Below are 20,515 nucleotides of genomic sequence, written 5' to 3'. Positions count from 1 at the left end.
TTACCATCCAAAAAGAGACTTCACACAGACCCAAATTTATCTTTTTAAATACAGGGGCATATCACGATCACGATCACGACCACCCTGTTGTTCGTCGATTGCCTCGAGCAGGTGCCAGTAACGTCTTCTTCGTCTTAGCCCTGAGATTTTTTTTTTTAAGTGCCATATTCAAGGCTTTTTCAGGGTTAGGAGAATGAGACCCATCATTGTTACTGGTATTTGGCATATTGGGTATATCACGGGGAGTTTGCCAGACTCTGCCGTGTGGGCATGTTACAATTGGTAGCCTGCCAGTTTGACCAAATTAGGAATGAGATGATAAGATGTCGCGCGGCCGCGAATGCTCTGTCTTGTTCTCTCCCAGGAGCTGAGTGTGATGATCTCTGGATCCTGGCCGTTGTTGGAGTTACACGGCAGTTGGTGGGTGTAACTGTCTAGTTACTGGCAGGTCCAGTCCCAAACTGTACAGGCTTGGAGATCTCAGCCCCGGGTCCCACACACCTGGGTTCCTCTGTCAGTTCTTTTATGCGTGAGGCTCATCCAAGTGTGTGGAGAGTGGTCCCAGCATGGCCTTGGCTGGGCCTCGGTGGTCTTCAGCTGTTGGGCCCTGGTGGAGACAGTCAGGCATAGGGTAGGAGACTCTGCCTTGTTCTCTCCCAGGAGCTGAGTGTGATGATCTCTGGATCCTGGCCGTTGTTGGAGTTACACGGCAGTTGGTGGGTGTAACTGTCTAGTTACTGGCAGGTCCAGTCCCAAACTGTGCAGGCTTGGAGATCTCAGCCCCGGGTCCCACACACCCACAGGGGCATATACCAACATTAAAAACAATTGTCAATGATCTTTGAAAAGTAATGCCAACAGTTACTTAAAATCCAGAATAATGTGCATATCACTTGTCTACTTCCTCATCTCTAAGCCAATGCCATCAGAACCTGCAAAATTTCACAATAAATTCTCTACTTAAAATCTTCAATAGACGCACAAGCATCTTATTGAGTACCAGTGAGTAGGCTTAGATCTTAATTGAAGGGCTAAAGTGTCCATATAAAATGTTGTATTATCTAAAATGTAGGAAGCAGTAGAAGGTTAGAAGGTCAGTCATGGTAGTAAGACTATGGAGAGATGATTCTAGGAACAGAGCCTGTGCTTCCATGCTTGAGGTCTGGGCAAAGCAGGGGAGAATAGAGCACAGATCTGGGAGAAACACCAGAGAATCCCAGGATTGGCTCCAACCAGCCCTTGTAAAACAAAAGACTATTTGTGTTCAAATCTCACTTTCATCTTTCATCAGCTGCTAATGTTAAGTTCCTAAATATGTTTTGCTTTTTCTATTTTAAAAAAAATGGAGGTCACCCGGGTTGGTCCCTGGACCCCACATGGTTGCCCAAGCCCACCCACCAGGACTGATCCCTGAGTCAGAGCCAAGAGTAAGCCCTGAGCACTGCTCACTGGGTATGGCCCAAAAAACAACATAAAAAATGAGATAGGGGGAGTCGGTACACTGGTAACGGGTGTGGTGTTGGGATTATATGCACGAGGAATCATTATTAACAGTATTGTAAACGATGTAATCTCAATCAATAATCACAATCACTATCATCCTGTTGTTCGCCGATTGCCTCGAGCAGGCACCAGTAATGTCTCCTTCGTCCTAGCCCTGAGATTTTAAAAAGTGCCATATTCAAGGCTCTTTCAGGGTTAGGTGAATGAGACCCATCATTGTTACTGGTATTTGGCATACTGGGTACGCCATGACACGGGGAGTTTGCTAGACTCTGCCGTGTGGACAGGTTACATTCGGTAGCCTGCCAGGTTGTCCAAAGCAAGAATGAGATAGTAATGAGATAATAAGATGTCTCCGGGAACTGGGTTTTATAGTCTCTGGGTCTTGGCTGTTGATGGGATTACATGGCGCCAGGCGGGGGTTGGGGGGTGAGGGGGGCAGTTGGTGGGTGTGACCCCTGCTTACTGGAAGATGGAGAATCTGGGTGAATGGCTCGGATCGGGGCTGAGCATCCTCCACCCAGATCCTCCATCTTCCAGTAGGCAGGGGTCACATCCACCAACTGCCACCCCCCGCCCCGTAATCCCATCAACGGCCTAGACCCAGAGACTATAAAACCCAGCTCCCGGAGGAGAACAGCGCAGAGTCTCCTGCACGCGTGCCTGGCTGTCCTCGCCAGGGCCCTTGGAGGGGGGGTGGGTTGAGTTTCCCTCCCCACCGCGAACAGAGCCAGAACCAGCCACAACCATGCTGAGAGCACTCTCCACACGCATGAAGGTATTAGCAGAGGAACAAAGGCATGCGGGTCCCAGGGCCGAGATCTCCAAGTCTACTCGATCAATCAATAGATCAATCAATAATAAGCTCATGATCACAATCATCCTGTTGTTCGTTGATTGCCTCAAGCAGGCACCAGTAACGTCTCCTTTTTCCTAGCCCTGAGATTTTAAAAGAGCCATTTCAATGCTCTTTCAGGGTTAGGAGAATGAGACCCATAATTGTTACTGGTATTTGGCATATTAAGTACGACACAGGAAATTTGTCAGACTCTGCCCTGCGGGCAGGATACTTTTGGTAGCCTGCCAGGTTCTACAATGGAAAAATGAAATAATAAGATGTTGCGCGGCCGCGCTTCCGGGAGCTGGGTTTTATAGTCTCTTTATCTTGTCTGTTGATGGGACCAACCTGGCGCTGGCGGCAGCTGGTGGGTGTGACGCCTACCTACTGGAAGATAGGGGGGGTTTGGGTGGAGAAGGCCCAGCCCCAACCGAGCAGGCTTGGAGATCTCAGCCCTGGGACCCCTATGCCTGGTTCCTCTGCCAGTTCTTTCATGCCTGAGGCCTGTCCTGACGTGTGGCGAATGGTCCCAATATAAATAAGATAAAATTTTAAAAAGGGGTAAGTGTTCCCAAGCAATGCTTTGGTACTCGAGAGTCTCACCAGCATTCACCAGTAGGCTGACGATTCAGTACAAGGACTCAAGATCATGATTCTGCTTTGGCACTGCAATGTGGGGGATACCTAGACAACCAGACACTGGGGACCTCCAGGGTCACATTCATCCGCGCTCAGGTAACATGAGGGGCCCTAACCATTGCACCATCTCCTCATTCCGGTTTTTCCAATTCAGTTTCCATTCCATTCGGTTTTTCCAATTTATTTTTTTTAAATAAGATCCTATCACTTCCTAAGTTTGCGGTCAACAGAAAATCGCACTGAAAGTGATGAAGTCTGCCACTTGAGTGCTTACCACCCACTAGGCATTAAGCGGGCGAAGGTGGGGGTGGGGGGTGAGGGGCATTGTACAATGCGTGTCATCTGACTGTCAGAAAACGCTGAGCACATTTCAACGTGGCCAACCACTGAAGTTTCCAGAACATTGCGGAGGTCCAGGAGAACCGCGTAGGCTGGACATTTGGGAGAGCTGTAAGGGAGTTTAGTCCAGTCCGCCCACACACAACTGCCACTCTCTTCAGACACCGACGAGAGGCCGTGAAAGCGACACCCGGAGACGCCGTAACCTAGAGGGGTTCGCTTCCCCTCCCTCGGTGCTAGCACGGACCCGGCAGGCGACGAGCTCAGGCTCGCCAGTCCGGGCTGCAGTATCTGCAGTTTCCCAGTCAGGAGTCCGGGATGAAAAGGGGACGAGCTCGAAAGCGCTTCTGCAGCCTTGTTTTCTCGACCCCGCGCTGGGTGCTGTGCGCTCGGACCCGCGGCCGGGCGCGCCCCTGGAGGGAGCGGGGTGGAGCGGGTCTCCGGGGAGACGCGGGGCGGAGCGCGCCGCCGCGGGCCCCGGGCGAGGGGGAGCCTGTTTCCAGCCGGACCCGTCCCCGAGCGGCGCTCCCGAGCCGCGCCGCGCCTGCGCACTAGGGCCGTGGTCGTGCCGGCCCGCGGACGCTCGTTCGCTGCCTGCGCGGCGTCCGCCCGGGCCTTTGGAGTGTCGCCGCCGCCTGGCCGGCTCCAGGTGCGTGAGGAGGAGTTCAGGAACCCGGGTGTGCGGTAGAATGCCCTCCCCGCGCGCCCCCCCGGAAGGCTCTGACCTGCCCGCCGTCTGCTCCCCCTCTGACCCCCGCTCCAAGGGCTCCAAGGTGCCCGGGGGATCCGGAGGAGAGGGCGCCGCGTCCTCCCTCCTGCCCGCGGCTCGGGGGACGGGAGTCTCTGAGGATGACAGCGCCAGGGGAAGCCGCTCGGCTCCACCCCGGGTGGCTCCCCGTCGCGTGTTTCTCGGGCTCGCAAGTCCGCCTCCTGCCCCGACCGTTGTCACCCGTGCCCCACCCCCCTCAGCTTGGTCTCGGGTGGAACTCCCGCGGTCCGTCGAGGCGGTGGCGGGTTAGTCGGAACCGGGTTCGCGGTGGGAGCGCCCCGCGAGGAACGAGGAGTGGGGCCGAAACGGCGGTCCGGGGGAGCCGGGCCGAAACGGCTCGTTGGAGCGCAGAAGTCCCGAGCTCAGCGGCCAGAGAGGCTCATTTCCCTCGCCACCGCCGCCACCGCTGACAGGGGCAGAGTTTATCCCTCGCTGCTGCTTTGCTTCGTGTTAACGGAACCGGTTCGACTGGGGGGGGGGGGGGGTGATAAAAAACAAAACACGTTTTCAGCTGGAAGGAATGTTGGAATCTCCCCACCCCTTTCAGTTTTTACAGTCTTCCAACAGAATATTGTCGTTGTCAGGATAAATTCCTGCTGGAACCACTGAGTTTTAGCTCTTCCCCCACTCCCCCCAGTTGAACAGGAAAAACCACCTAGGTTGGACTGGGTTTTTGTTGTTGTTGTTGTTTTTTATTTTCACTATAAGATTTTTTTTTTAAAAAGTGATCAAAAAAGACTCTGTTGAAGTCAGGACTCTTATGAAATTAATATGCACCCTCCGTAAGTCCAGGGGGCCCTGAACTTACAGCTTGGGGATCCCTGAGCTGTCACTTATAAATAGGAGATGAGATCACTACTTGCCATCCTTGCGTCTAGCACTATGGGCTCTTAATGCTTCCCACATGGCGTGGAGGCAGGTGACAATCATTTTCAGCCTTCGTGCTTAATGGTAGGGAATCATCCATAGACTCATTCTGGCACTGGAATTGGAGATCTCAGTTCCCATTATAATCAGAAAAAGTAGTGTGCACTGCTAGTGTGTGAGTGTGTGATTCCCCCTCCCGCCCCCTTTCTATAGAAATGTTTACAGGAAAGGAAGATAGACAAAGGGAATTACAGACTTTGACTCTATACCCAGCCATTGGCAGCCAGCATGGAGAAGCACAAGACGACCTAGCTGCCCTGAGCTGGGGAAAGTTACTCTCCCTACACTACATCTATGCCATTTGGAGAGGGAACCATAGCCATTTTGTGGGAGGCATTTGCATTTGCAGTCAAAGTTTCACCCTTTCCCCTTCCTTAGCCAAGCTCACACTATACTGCATTTCTCACACAGGTACCCAGTATCATTCCGGTCTCCTCCACCAAAAAGGCCATAGTTAGGAGTGGGGAGTGTACATGGGGGAGTTGCTTTTTTTTCATTTTGACCTTTCCCTCCTTCTCCTGGCCTACAGAAGCCGAAGTTAAGAAACTTCTCTGCAGTGAGATGATTGAATGCTATGTAGCCTTCTGTTCCTCACCCACCTCGAATGGTTTCATTTAATGGACCACCAGGGAGGCAGTACTGCATTTATCTTTTCAGTGTTGCAGTCTTGAAGTAAGTGAATAAAGGCTTGATTATTAACTTCAGTTTGGCTCTTTGTCATAATGAACCACCTAATTGAGTACTCACCTGGAATCATAATTCCAGGTTCTTCGCAGTTCATTGAAATTACAACTTAATTCTAATAATTGTGGATGTGGGTATTTAAAGATTTGGAAGTTGATCACCTTCAAGTTTTTAAAATACGTATCAATAACACCAATTGTTGTTTATGAGGATCTAAGTTTTAGCGTGTCCTTTTTAAGTTATAGAGATTTGTAGTCAGATTATTTTGCATAGGTTTGTGTGATATATTCCATTTTTGCCCCTAAGTAGTTTTTTTGTAATAAATATCTTGGATTATATGGATCTATTGAATGAAATAAAAAATATCCCTTTCCATAGTAATCCAGTCTCATCAGATGAACCTGGTCTTAAAAATTACTTGACTGTTTTGAGTACAGTGATTTGTTGTCAGTTTTTCTAGTATTATGTGAAGGGGTATGTGAGGTACAGATTTCATAACTGATTTTTTTTCTTTTAGTGCTTCATATGAAAGCTTCACAAAATGTGACTCAGTTTACTATTTTCTGCCCTTTTTTTTATTAAACGCTGATTATGATCCATTAAGCTGATTTTGCAGGACATTAATAAGTAGTGATATAAGAGTTTGAAAGATACTGTGCGGTAGCTAGTTGAAAATACTTGGGCTGGAAAGAGAGAGCTTAAAGGACTGTAGGACTGAGTGCATACTCTGCATGTAGAATACCAGATCAATTCACAGCACTACATGGTCTGATCACTGTCAGAGTGACCCCTGAGCACTGCCAGGTATTGCCCCAAACCCAGAAATAAATAAGGAGAAAAATTTGGTCATTATAATTTGCGGAGAGGGTAATTCAGAAGACTGTGAGTTTTAGTGTGTTTGTAACTTTGTGTTTTTTAGAATAGGGATTCTATTTATAAACCCTTTCTTCACAAGAAATTTTACATGGCACCAAGGGTATAAGTATACAAAATAAATACAAATATCAAACATTTGCTGATTTTTAAAAAGTCATTTATTTTAAAACAAAATTTTAAGGTTGTTTGCAGCTCCACATTCATATAACCCCGACTCACAGTTGGAAGAAACTAGTATCTAGAAGATACTAATTAGCAAATAGTTTGCATATTGGATTCTTAACACATCAATTGAAAAAAGAATACCAATGAACTTTTTAAATTTCAACTAGAAGACATAACATTAGAATGGGGGACCTAGAACAAATGGTTTCTCTTTCAGCACTGTAGATCAAACCTAGGTCCTCACAAGTAGGAGGTATGCAGTGTACTGCTGAGCCATACTACTAACCCCAGATATTTTTGTTTATTTGGGTCAGACTTCCTTATTTAAGGAAACTGAGTGAAATAAAGTATGAGAGGAAAAATAGCTTATCTGATAAAAGTTAGGGTTTAAGTTGGTTACAAAAGTGCCTGATAAACTTTTACATGTGTCCTATTTTTTTAAAAATACTTTATATTCTATTTTAACTGAAACTAAAATACTTCATTATATTTCCTGAAAAGTGAACCATACTCAACTTTAAATTATTTTAAAATTATTTGTACTTTTAGAAATTCCACAGCAAATTTTAAAAGGATAACTAAAAAGAACTGTGAGTTTACTTATTGTGTCTGAACAGGTATAAATAATAAAATTGATATTAAATAGATAAGAATAAAATTTTGAGAGGCCAGAGAGATAGTACATGCAGCTCTCCCTTACATATAGCTGACCTCTTCAATCTCCAGCACCACCTATGGTCCCCTGAGCACCACTGGATATGCCCCCCGCCAAAAAGAAAAAAGTTTTAAATTTTGATTTAAGTTAAGTAGTGCATTTGCTTATCATCTCAGTTTTCCAACATGTTCAGATGCGTGATCTACACTGAATCTCACAAAAGCTTGATATAGGTAGGCCAGGAAGCATATTACCTTTTTAAGAGATGAAGAACCTATACTTCCTTCTGCTACCAAGATCATATGTGGCAAATTCAGGTCTGGAGCTTAGATTTTATGGTTCTCTTGGTTGTACATGTTCTTATTAATCTAAAAAAGATGTAATTGTCGACTGTCTCGACTGTCCTCCCATTCATCGATTTTCTCAAGTGGGCCCAGTAATGTCTTCATTGTGAGACTTTGTTGTTACTGTGTTTGGCATATTGAATACGTCATGGGTAGCTTGCCAGACTTTGCCGTGCGGGCGAGATATTCTTGGTAGCTTGCCGGGCTCTCCGAGAGGAGCGGAGGAATCGAACTCGGGTCGGCCATGTTGGCTGCGTGCAAGGCAAATGTCCTACCCGCTGTGCTATCACTCCATATATTACTGATATAGATAAGAAATCTAATTTTGATAACCAAGACATTCTATTCTCATATCTATCCATGTTATGCTAAAATATGTCTCATTTGTAATAATGTTTTTATTTCTTATACTAGTTTCCTTTCTTAAGGGTAACTTTAAAAATGACAGCAACTAAATATTCACAAATCTACTTAATGAGTAAATAGCAAAATTGGGATTAAAAATTCTAATGTTAAGAATTTCAAGGATTTTAATATAGTATTTAAATTAATCAGAACTGGAACCAGAGTGAAAGCCAAAGTGGTAGGGCGTTTACCTTGCATGCAGCTGACCCAGGATCAATACCGGACATTACATATGGTCTCCTTAGCACTGCCAGGACTAATTCTTGAGTGCAGAGCCAGGAGTAACCCCTGAGCATCACTGGGTGTGTCCCAAAAAGCCAAAAATAAATAAAAGGAAGAGCTGTATTGCATTTTAAAACATTTCATTTGAAAAATGAAGCATTTATTTATACGATTTCTAAAGTAGTAATCTAAAATGATTATTAACTTACTCCTCTGTGGTGCTTAGGCTCTTGGGGGCATTCCCAACAAATTTGGGGGTCAGGTTTTGTTGGGGATCAAACAGCTTTGTGTATACCATACATACGCATCAGCTCTTTAAACTTCTTAAATTTTTAGCACAGGAAAATATAGATTCTTCTTAATCCTTAATCTCTTTTGTCAAAGGATACTTTAAATTTTACTTGTTTCCTTGTAAATAGATGATTTTAAATTAGCACTTTTTTTTAAAAATTTTTAGGTATCTGTGGAATCTGAAAATACTATGGAGCCCATCAGAGTGTGTCACTGAAGAATAAAATGGCTGAAAAATTTAAAGTGCTAAAGATTCAACAGTGTGTTGTAGCCAACAAACTACCTAAGAATAGACCATATATTTGCAATATTTGCCTCAAGCACTTTGAAACACCATCAAAACTAGCGAGACACTATCTTATTCATACTGGTCAAAAACCATTTGAATGTGATGTGTGTCATAAAACTTTTAGACAGTTAGTCCACCTGGAGAGACATCAGTTAACTCATAATCTGCCTTTTAAATGTAGCATCTGTCAGCGCTACTTTAAAAATATGAAGACATTCATCAAACACCAACAACTTCATAAAGAAACCTACCAGAATGATGTTAAACAGGTCAAAAGATTGTTGGAGGACAAACAAGATAAAACAATGTATGGAGTGTACCACACTTTGACCACAGAGGAGAGACGGACAGTGCATCCACGCTCTAAGTCTGAACCTACATACAACCCTGCAAATAAAAGAAAGAATATTCATGCATGTAAAATCTGTGGCAAGATGTTTCCGTCACAATCAAAACTTGATAGGCATGCACTCATTCATACTGGTCAGAGACCTTTTAAATGTGTCCTGTGCAGCAAATCTTTCCGACAGTCAACTCATTTAAAAATTCACCAACTCACACACTCAGAAGAAAGACCTTTTCAATGTTGTTTTTGTCAAAAAGGATTTAAGATTCAAAGCAAACTTGTGAAGCATAAACAAATCCATACTAGGAATAAGACTTTTCAGACCCTTTCATTAAAAGGAAAGAGTACAGAGTCATGCCCCTTGCCTAGTAAATTAAATGCAAAGCAAGATGGTTTTGAAAATGGTAATGTAGGTGAATCTGAGAAGAATAGTCAACTTGGTATCCACTCTATTTATATCGTCCCTTTTCAATGTCCAGAATGTGAAGAATGTTTTGAATCACAACAGATTCTCAGTGGACACAAGTGTTTTCCTGTCAAAGGTGGCAAAACTCCAAGCAGGCTCAAAAGAAACTACAGCTATAAAACTACTGTTAAAAAAATCTTGACCAAGCTTAAACGTGCTGGGGGTAAAAAATTAGATGACTTTCAATCTGAGAATAAAGTATTTAAAAATAGTTTCTTGAAAAAATATGATCTTGTTTCGGGTGAGCAAAACCCTGAACATTCCCAGAAAGTGCTTATGGGTTCTCTTTTCAATCATGGAACCTATAAGACTGTTGGTAGTAAAAAGAAGAAAGCATTGACTTTGCCATTATCTTGGCAGAAGCACTTCCAAAGCCAAAATTTGGGGAAAAATTTGAAAAGTATCCTTACAGCAGAAAACATGTTGATTCTGGATAACCCAGTGAATAATAAAGATGTGCCTATGTATGACCCATCAGGTGAGAAATTCTCTGATAATTATGAAGTGCTTCAGTGTGGTTTTTCAGTTATAAGCGAAAACATGCATACTGGACATAAGATATGTCCTTGTGACAAATGCGAAAAAGTATTTCCTTCCATATCCAAACTACAAAGACATTATTTAATTCATACTGGACAGAGGCCTTTTGGCTGTAATGTTTGTGGGAAGTCTTTTAGACAGTCAGCTCATTTAAAAAGACATACATTAACTCATACTGAAAAGATTCCTTATAGAAGATCTCTTCGCCAAGTAGAATTGGAACACTTGGACAAACTTTTCAGTTATCCAAGTGATAGTGTTAACTGTAATGCTTCCCAGCAGTGTCAAACTCCTAGTTTTCAAAACCATGAGATCTCAGATTCAGATCAAATACCAGAAATAAAAGTTAAGTCAGAGTCGGAGGATTTCATTCTTGGTACCCCCTACCGGAAAAGGCAGCCCTATCTCTCTAATGAGCTTCTAGACTCACAACAGAACCAACATAGTCATTGCTGTAATTATTCAGAGTCTCCAGAGAGGAATGATGGCCTTCTTTACCAATGCAGTGTTTGTTCTAAGAGTTTTAGGTCTCCATCTAAATTGGAAAGACATTATCTAATTCATGCAGGTCAGAAGCCCTTTGAATGTTCAGTTTGTGGCAAAGCATTCAGACAAGCTCCTCACTGGAAGAGACATCAACTTACTCACTTTAAAGACCGACCATTCGATAAGTAGTTGTCTTAAATTCTCTTATGTAACTGATTGAGCCTTTAACACATTTCTGATTTCTCTGGTGATCTTGTTCTTAGGGCTTGATACACACACACACACACACACACACACACACACACACACACACACACACTTTTTATCAGAAGGCCTACATTAGGTTGAATGATTTCTTAGGTACTTGCTTTTCAAGCATAGTAAAGTAAAACACATAGAAAACTAAATAGTTCATGAACAGCCAAATTCAATATTTAAAAGGAAGAATGTGATGATGACAAACTAAGCGTGTATTTAAGTTTGATAAATACTTTTTATTTATAGTGTTACCTCTCAAAGATGTGCCAATAATGAGTCACATAGGTTTTAGGAATTACTACTTTAACACCTTGATTTCAATACTTAGGTAAAAATGGTGGGTTTTGGCTATAGCAAATAGCCCCACAATATTTCATTATAAAACAGCAGCATATTTTAGTCCATGTATGACTCAAATTCCAGTGCAATCTTTTTCTTATAGTTTTAAAATTATATTAATGAGAAAGTGAAAATGTATTGATCTTTTCCAAATTATAGTTGGGACTCCTGGTTTTACCTCCCTTTCCAACAGATAACTCAAAATGCTTTTTTACCCATCTTGCTTTTGTCTTTCACCAAACAATTTACAAGAGAGAGGGTAGGATATATCTCTATATACTTGCCATATTTACTTACCAGGTATAATGTCCAAGTGCCATATATTTTTGATTTGTATACAGTATTTTGACAGGAAGTACTCTGCTTATTAATGATTGGCAGACTCAGCTATAAACCCTGCATAGCCACAAGAGTTTTGCATTTGTGTTAGTAAAACTTTGTTACAATGCCTCTTTAATTGGATGGTTGTTTTTTGAGTTTACTTGTTAAGTTTGACCAAATGGTAATGACTGTGTGATTTTAGTTTTTGTTACTCATATGATTTGTGCAAGATTAATGCTAAAGAAAATTATTTGAATCCTTAGTAAATTGTTTTAATAAGATAATTTTTAATACTCAGTTCAGAATGTCATTTTTTAAACAGTACTGTCATAATTTGGCAGAGAGGAATATTTCACTTTTAAAAGATTTATAAGGAGAAAGTGTCCTTTATATTTACCATTTTTCTATCAAATCTCTTGGAATGGCATAGACTAGCAACAAAATATTACCAAAATAAAAGAAAAACAGGTGGGTATTTATCCTAGCATGATAAAATACAGTGACAAGCTCTCTATTGGAAATAAATGGCTACATGAACAGTTATAACTTGTACCTTGGACTAAGATCTGTCTTTGGAGGCAGAAAGAGGGATATATTAAGGGTGGTCTGCTGATGTTACAGGTGAATTTTGAGAAACCATTTAAGGAGATGAATACTATTAACATAAAAACCCAAAGATGTGCAAATGTGCAGAATAAGATGTTTTACAAATACTCTCTTTAGGTTTTCTTGATATTCTCAAATGCAAGCAAGTAGATGGTTTGTATAAATTGCTTTACACAAAACCGTTCAAGAATACATCCATTATATGAAAGCAAGAAATAATTAGCTCATATTTTCCAAGAATAAATATTCAAGTGTTTTTTTCTTTTGAAATGCTTGAATTTATATATTTAGAAATTTTCCTAAAATGTTTATGTAATTTTATTTGAAGTAAAATGTCTTGTATACTTATTTCCCACACTACTAGGGAGAGTCCTAATAGTAGGGTACTTGTATGATTATTACACTCTCTCCCCAAGTGGTATTACTATACATTTTATGCTTTTTTTGTCCATCTTTTTTAAAACTGCTTCATATTGAAAGTTGGAATACTGTAAAAATTTGTTTAAAATGTACTGCAGTGCTATTTCAAGTACCCTGTAAGAAAAAGACCTTATTACCTTTGAAAACTTCTTGTAGAAATTTTCATAGGAATGAAAATAAACTATATGTGCATGCTAAGAAGATTAAACTTTGATATTATATAATGATTTTGCTGCGTGCTTTAATGGTATTGTTGAATCAGTGACAGGTTTTCTGGAAAAGAAATAAACCTTGTAAATTTCAAGAGATTAGAAGAAATATTTTTAGGAATTCTAGGTTGTAGCATGGTTATTTACTACAGTAACTTGATTGGCTGAATTACTGGGAATATTTCTTGTTCTATAATAGGGCCTACAATTTTAGTACAAAAATGTGTGTGTGTTCAAGAAAAATAGATGGTGGTTATAATTTTTAAAAACTTTAAATTTCAGAATAAAGTTTCAAGTTAAAAAGTTTGGACTTTTTTTTTCTTTCTTTTTTTTTAAGGGGAAAAAAATCCTGGAACAAGGTACTGAGAGTGAAATACCTTCTTGAGCCTACCTCATTTCATCCTGCTTTGAACTGCTCACATAAATATTCCATTCTTCCTTATTTTTATCTCTTTTATAGTACTTATTACCTACAAAACATGTTAGCTTCATGGCCTGTTGTATTATATGTTACTCATCTATTTATCCTCTTTGGCCTTTCTCTCCAGATTAATGCTAAATAATTAGGAGCCCAGGAATGTGATTCAGTAGTAGAGCACCTGCCTTGCATACATGAGGTTGTGAGTTCTATTTTAGGCACTACTCATGCTAAGTGATCCCTACTTACCACTTCTTGGAAGCTACTCTGTTAATTGTCACTGTAGTGAGTGTCCTTAGTTGTGAACTACACCATTTTTCCCTCATAATGTACCAGTCACATGGTCTGGGTGAAACCCTAAATTGCAGCTCCAGCAGACAGTCATGAGAATACAGCCCATCAGAATACTCTAATCTCCCCTCATGGCTGCTCAGAAATGAGTAACCCAGATCTAGCCCAGCCAGTGTTTAGCATTACCTTGGCCAGAGTAACTGGCTTAGGAGTATTTCACACTATTGACCTTACTGCCTTCTGAAAATTTTTTCTCAATCTGGTTGGTTCCTTTGCTTTCTTTAATTATTGGAAAAATTTGAAAACATGTACAATAAAGAAAAACCATTGAAAGATATAATTATAGAATATCCAAACCATCAACCAAAACTTTGGCTAAGAGAAAAAAGGTGGTGAAATAGTACATATTGTATGGCAACTAAATATATTTTAAACAGATGTTTCCACATGTTTAGATCACTTAAAAGCTGGAGGCTATTGATATAATAGCCTCTTGCTTTAAAAAAAAAAAGACAATTTATAAAGGCATTTAATATGTAAATTGGCGAATTGCTCATCACCTAAATCTCCTTCAGTTACCTGAAACTATATAATGGAAACATGTTTCCTTTGAAAACCTACTTGGGGCTCACTCTAGAGTAGGATATATCACTTACTCCAGGATAGTTAAAGATGTGAAGCAGGTGCTTTGCATGCATGTAATCGTGGATTCAATCCCTGCATATCCCTGGTAACCCCTGAGCATATTTGAGTGTGGCCCTGGTGACCCGCAACACCAGATCTGAGCACTCCATTGGGTCTGCATAGGCAAGTCATCACGAGCAGTGACCTCCAAGTGTCCTAATACCATTGGAGAGTACTGTAGCACTAACACTCCTCCCGTTCATCGATTTGCTCAAGTGGGCACCAGTAATGTCTCACAGCAAATTGTGAGCCTTGTTACTGTTTTTGGCATATCGAATACGTCATGGGTAGCTTGCCAGGCTTTGCCGTGTGGGCGAGATACTCTTGGTAGCTTGCCGGGCTCTTCAAGAGGGGACCATTGGAGAGACCCTGTAAAAATAAATAAAACCTGCTCTATCCTTCTTTGTTGTGCTTTATGATTCCAGTATATTTTCAGTGGTTTAGGATGAGGACCCAGAAAAATGATGCGGTGGCTTAGGATGCCTGTCTCAAAAGCATATGGTCACAATTCAAATTCCCAGAGTCATTGTATGCCACTTGGTGAGATCTTGGCAGTTCTGCTGACTGAGCCACCAGGGAGTTCTACCAGCTTTTCATGGCAGCACAAGCACTTTCTGGCTACACTGCAGCCACTACAAAGGAGTGTGACTACCTGATAAGTTCCACAACTAAAAGATGCATGAGCATCACAGCCAGGAAGTGGGAATCCTGGCAGTTATGATCTACTCAAGCAAACATTGAAACCACAATGTGAGAGCCACAACTAGAGTGCATGCCCACTGGTAAACAGGCATACAAGCACCACAACTAAAAGGGTACAATCCTGACAAATACCACAGTCGAGTGTGCAAGCAATATACTCTGAAATATGACCTCTGTGAGCATCACAACTAAAATGTTAAAGTTACCATGTCTAAACATATTCTTAAATTCTGGTCAGAGCAGCAACATCAACAATAAAGGGAAGGGAAGGAGACAGATGGAAATTTGTTCTAAATTCACTTCGGATTTTTTTTTCAACTCTTTCTTTTCAAGATCGTCCATGGTATTTCCTCTTCACTTTTACTACTAAAAACCAGATTCTGGGCATTTTACTTTGTCTCAGATTTGTAGTAGCCTCCCAGCTGATATTCTCATCTTCATATTACCCAGACCATTTTATTACCATTCCTGAAATAAGCATTTTTGAAAGTTTATTTCATCATGGGAATCCTGATGGACTGCAATAAGAAATACATTTTCCTTCCCTAGCTTTTAAAACATTTTTAAAGATGGTTTATGAAAGTTTATTAAAATTCAAATTCAGTTTACTTTTATTTACTTTTTTTTAAATCCTGAGAATCCATGCAGATACTTTTCAAATGGCCCATGGCATGACTGCTAATATGTCCTTGACATTGCTCCATAGTAACATAACAGAACTTCTACCTCTTTGAAGATAAAGTTTTGTAACTTGACCCTATTTATAATTTCCCTTGTTTTTGTCCTATAGTTAATGGAGGCTTCCTCCACATCAGTGCTTATGCTGACCCAGAGATTTCTGTTGGTCTGGGGTGGTGCCATAGAATTGGATCTAGGGCCTGGAACATGCAATGCTTGAACTCCAAACTTTCAGCTCTCTCTCAGAATCCCTTGCAAACTAATTAAGTAATCTATTCTGTAACACTGTAGCACTGTCCTCCCAGTGTTCATGGATTTGCTCCAACAGGCACCAGTAACATCTCACAACAAATTGTGAGACTTGTTGATACTGTTTTTGGCATAAGGAATATGTCAGCAGGTAACTAGCCAGGCTTTGCCATGCGCCCAAGATACTCTCGGTAGCTTGGCAGGCTCTCTGAGAGGGGTGGAGGAATTGAACCCAGGTTGGCCGCGTTCAAGGTAAACGCCCTACCTGTTGTACTATTGCTCCAGCCCCTATTGAGGGAGATAGTGGATATATCATGAATTGGTGCAAACCCAGTGGACAGTGTTGATTCAAGTTCACTGTTACATCCTGCTCTGGGCACAGAAATGTAATGCACTTGGTGAGGCCTGGCTTCAGTCAACCCCCTAACACTTTCACAATAAAACTAGCCTCACTGTGGAGGCTGGATATTGGGCAGTGATGGGGCTCATGGCAACTTTGTTCAATTTCACTGTATGAATTATTATTTTCTTTTGTTTTTGTTTTGGGCCACACCCAGCTGTGCTGAGAACTTACTTCTGGCTCTGTGTTCCAAGGATCACTCTTGGCAGGGATCAAGGAACCATATGATGTGCTGGAGAATCAATCAAACCAGGTAAGTGCCTTAACCTCCATATTATCTCTCTGGTCCCCCTCACTGTGTGAATCTAAAATTGCTCCAGGGCCAGAGAGATAGCTCAAAGGACCGGATCACATGCTTTAGCCTGAATTCAAACCTTGGCACCACATGGTTGTCCCCGACCCACAGGCATTGAGCACCTCTGCATTAAATTCTCTAAAAACAAAAAAATCCTATTAACCCTTCTTTTTTTTTACTTTCACTTTTCCATTGGAACTAAAGCAGCATAGAACATGTTTACACTAAATCATTAGTTTTCTTTCCATTTATTTATTTATTTATTTATTTATTTATTTTTGGGTCACACCTGACAATGCTCAGGGGTTACTCCTGGCTCTGCACTCAGGAATCACTCCTGGTGGTGCTTGGGGGACCATATGGGATGCTGGGAATCGAACCCTGGTTGGCTGTGTGCAAGGCAAACACCCTGCCTGCTGTACAATCACTCCAGCCCCTGAGGCATTAGTTTTCAAGTAAAAAATTTTTGGTGCAATAAAGATCTAACATTTATTTTCAAGGTACAAGATCAATTTTATAAATATGTTGTCTTATTGCTCACTTCTAATGCTTCATAACTTAACCACATTTTATGTCTTTTTTTATGTCCTCTGACTATCCTAGAAATACTTTGCAGTTTGGGCTTGCCAGAATGTTATCTACCTGGAAGACTTATCATGGAAGCAGTTCAGAAAATATTATACCTATTCTTTTATTCACTTCCTTTATAAATAAATGCCAATTAGACTATTCTGTATTTAACATAAATTGCCTTTGAAATTATCACTTCACTTAATCACTTAACTTCCCGTTAGTCCTTGATTTGCTCGAGCGGACGCCAGTAACGTCTCCATTCATCCCTGTCGCGTGCCAGTGTAGCCCAATGGCATCTGTTCTCTCTGGGAACATGAAGAGCCTCAAACCGATCGTTCATGATCTTGATGAAGAAGTCTGACCATCTGGTAGTTGGGCGGCCACGCGGTCTTTTGACATCCCGTGGAATCCAGTCGGTAACAGCTCTAGTCCAGCGGTCGTCTTTAAATCTCATTACGTGATCAGCCCATCTGATTTTTGACACCTTGGCAAATGAGACAGCGTCCCTGATTTTTGATCATCGACGGAGGTCGGAACTCCGGATTCTTTCTCTCATTTGAATGAAACGTGATATTCCAAGCATAGCTCTTTCAATTCTTCTTTGGGAGACCTGAATTTGAAATTACCAAATTTGAAATTATCAGCATGCAAAATTTTCATCTCTGACTCTATGAACAAACTTTACACAATATTTCAGTGGAAAGAAGAACTCCACATTGAAGCCCGATATCTGCAGATTCTAAGTGAATTTTCCCTCTGTTACAATCTTTATCTTCAAACAGATTAAGGGTTTTAGAATTTCAGATATGGTTAGAATAAATAAAATGTAAAATAAGTCATCACTCCCCTTCTCCATCCTGCCACCTTCCTCTACTGTGGAGGCAACAGTACTACAGGTTTCTAGTGTGTGCTCATCTCAGTAAAGTTTAATGGAGATACATATTTAATGTATGGATGGATTTTGGGAATGGTCAAGGCATTCAAGTTCAGTAATAAAACAAACAATCCAATTGAAAAAAATGGGTGATTAATGAAATATTTTTTCAAAGAATATATATTCTTTCATAGACACAGGGAAACAATACATTATTTGCTATTACAGAAATACAAATTAAGTCCACTGCAGGACTGTAAAATTGGTTAAAATTAAAGTGATGCTAAAAATGAACTGGCGCTCTCACCAGCCACTACAGGATGAACGTAAAATGATACAGCTACTTAAGACAATTGTCATTTTCTTTAAAAGTTAGCTATACATCTACCACAGAATCAAGGCATTCCACTCCTGTGTATTTACCTAATTAAAAGGGAAATGTGCATGTTTCCTGTCTGACTTATGCATAAATATTCACAGCAGTTTTGTTTGCAATAGTCAAATAAGTGAAAGGATCCACATGCTCATTCACAAAAAGCGCAACAAATGGGTATATCAGCGAAACAAACATTAAGAAATAAAATGGAATGAGCTACTGATTTGATTTACTGAAGCATACATAACATGGGTTAATATTAAGACTGTATTGAGTGAAAAAAAAGAGAAAAGGTACATAGTGTATTATTCTATGTATTATTAAATTGCATTATTAAACACAATCCTATTTTTTCAAGCAAATCAATCTATTCACCTATAGCGGCTACACCAGAGATTTTCGACCTTTCTGCACTTGGCGCAACAGAGTCAATTAAGGGGCAGCTGCACGCACACCCTCCACCTGTTACCAGTGGCGTGTCTTCTCACTCTTGATCAACAGGGGGCGTATGCGGCGGAGGTTGAATCTCCTTGCCTCTCTAGCTCAGACCCAGCTCCAGCACGCACTTCCGGCCCTGTTCTTGTCAGTTTCCGTGGGAACGCTGTGGCTACTGTAGTTCCCGGCGGGATCCTGAGGGCTGAGTACTGACCTGGGCCGGCAGGGTTTTCAGTGGCGTAGTCAGCCACAGCCTTTCTTGGAGGAAGAGTATTAGATCCCGGAGTGCTCGGACAGTGCTTTCGTTTCCGTGAGAGCGGAGGGAGAGTGCTGCCATGGCGACTCCTGCTCAGCCCAAGAAAATCGTGGCGCCTACGGTGTCTCAGATCAACGCGGAGTTCGTGACCCAGGTGCGCCCGGGGGGGCTTTGGGATGGGCACAGCGAGACCTGGACGTGGTCTTTTTCTCGAAACTGGGAGCCCCGGCAGGTTTGCGTGTTCGGTTCTTAGGCACAGCCCTGTCGACTCCACTGGCGGCCACCGTGCTAGGGCCTGGGGGGACAGTCGTCCAAGATGCTGCTCCACGCTGAAGAGCACACGTTCCAAGGAACGAACACACACACACACGTACGTTCCAGGGAACGAACGCACACACACACAATGTGCGAGCTCTCGTTCCAGGGAACACACATTCCAGGGAACGAACACACACACACACACACACACACACACACACACACACACACACACACACACACGCATACACGCATACAATGTGCGACCTTTGCTGTAGTTCACTCCATCTCAGCGATGGATTTTGTTTCAGAGAAGGAACCGCTCCACCCGACCTGAGACCGGCAAGAACATTGCATAGCAGAAGTGATGCCGAACTGACTGTTAAAGAATAAATCACCTTTCTCTGGTCTGTAGCGCAACCTTAGTTTTGAACAATTTTGGAGAAGAATCCAAAAACCTTGCTCCAAATAGACGGATCCTCAGAAAACTGTGTTTCTGAGAGCATTCGTATGGAACCTGTACACTCAATGTATTTGGTTGCCTATGAACAAGGGAACATTCCCGTACCCACTAACATTATGCGTTGTTTTAACTATTACTTTGGGCATGGCCTGGGAATTAAAGTAATTTAATGCAGAAAGTGACTTTGTCACTGCTTCTGTTTTTGTCTCAGCATATTTGTGAGGCAGATGACTTGGAGCCTTCCCTTTACTTGGACCACGTATTCAATTTTTTTAAGTATCTTTTAAATTTGCCTGCTTCTCTACACCCTTATATCTTAACCCAAGTCACCACCATTTTTCTGCCTGGACTTAAACATCTTCTCATGTGTCTGGTCCTTGCTCTTGGACTCCAAACCCTCTTTCTTAATGCTGTCAGAGCTATTTTACATAAACACTTACCTGATTAGACCTTAAATTGTTTAGTGTTCTGTGAGATAAGGGACCAGGCAGCGTCAAATGATGAAAAACTCTTGGCCTTTGAGTATAAAACATTGCCAAGAAATAGGGGGGTGTGGGAGGTTTGTGGGTAGGGAAAAGGAAGAGGTAAACTAAGAGTGACTTAGGACAGTGGTGGGAACTTTATGT

General features: G+C 41.7%; 2 protein-coding genes across 2 annotated transcripts in view; both read left to right on the top strand.

Annotated features, from left to right (window-relative positions):
* The first annotated feature begins 3,867 nt into the window (after window positions 1-3,867).
* Window positions 3,868-13,225, top strand: ZNF770 (zinc finger protein 770). Its single transcript, XM_056133321.1, has 3 exons — window positions 3,868-3,968; window positions 5,545-5,687; window positions 8,824-13,225. The coding sequence occupies exon 3, from the start codon at window positions 8,883-8,885 to the stop codon at window positions 10,971-10,973; it is 2,091 nt and encodes a 696-aa protein (XP_055989296.1). The 5' UTR covers window positions 3,868-3,968; window positions 5,545-5,687; window positions 8,824-8,882; the 3' UTR covers window positions 10,974-13,225.
* A 5,920-nt stretch (window positions 13,226-19,145) lies between these two features.
* Window positions 19,146-20,515, top strand: part of AQR (aquarius intron-binding spliceosomal factor) — a 99,807-nt gene continuing 98,437 nt past the window's right edge. Inside the window, exon 1 of the mRNA XM_056133320.1 lies at window positions 19,146-19,322. Coding sequence (XP_055989295.1) covers window positions 19,248-19,322 — 75 coding nt within the window. The 5' untranslated portion in view covers window positions 19,146-19,247. The remainder of the gene's footprint in view (window positions 19,323-20,515) is intronic.

This window comes from Sorex fumeus, unplaced genomic scaffold (assembly GCF_029834395.1).
Source record: "Sorex fumeus unplaced genomic scaffold, SorFum_2.1 ptg000098l, whole genome shotgun sequence".
Classification (NCBI taxonomy): Eukaryota; Metazoa; Chordata; class Mammalia; order Eulipotyphla; family Soricidae; genus Sorex; species Sorex fumeus.
The sequence above is the reverse complement of the archived record's forward strand: the minus strand, read 5'-3'. Positions and strand labels throughout refer to the sequence as shown.

Bases quoted from the DNA above. Each gene is read 5' to 3' on its own strand.
- ZNF770 (XM_056133321.1), top strand. From the start codon at position 8,883: ATGGCTGAAAAATTTAAAGTGCTAAAGATTCAACAGTGTGTTGTAGCC.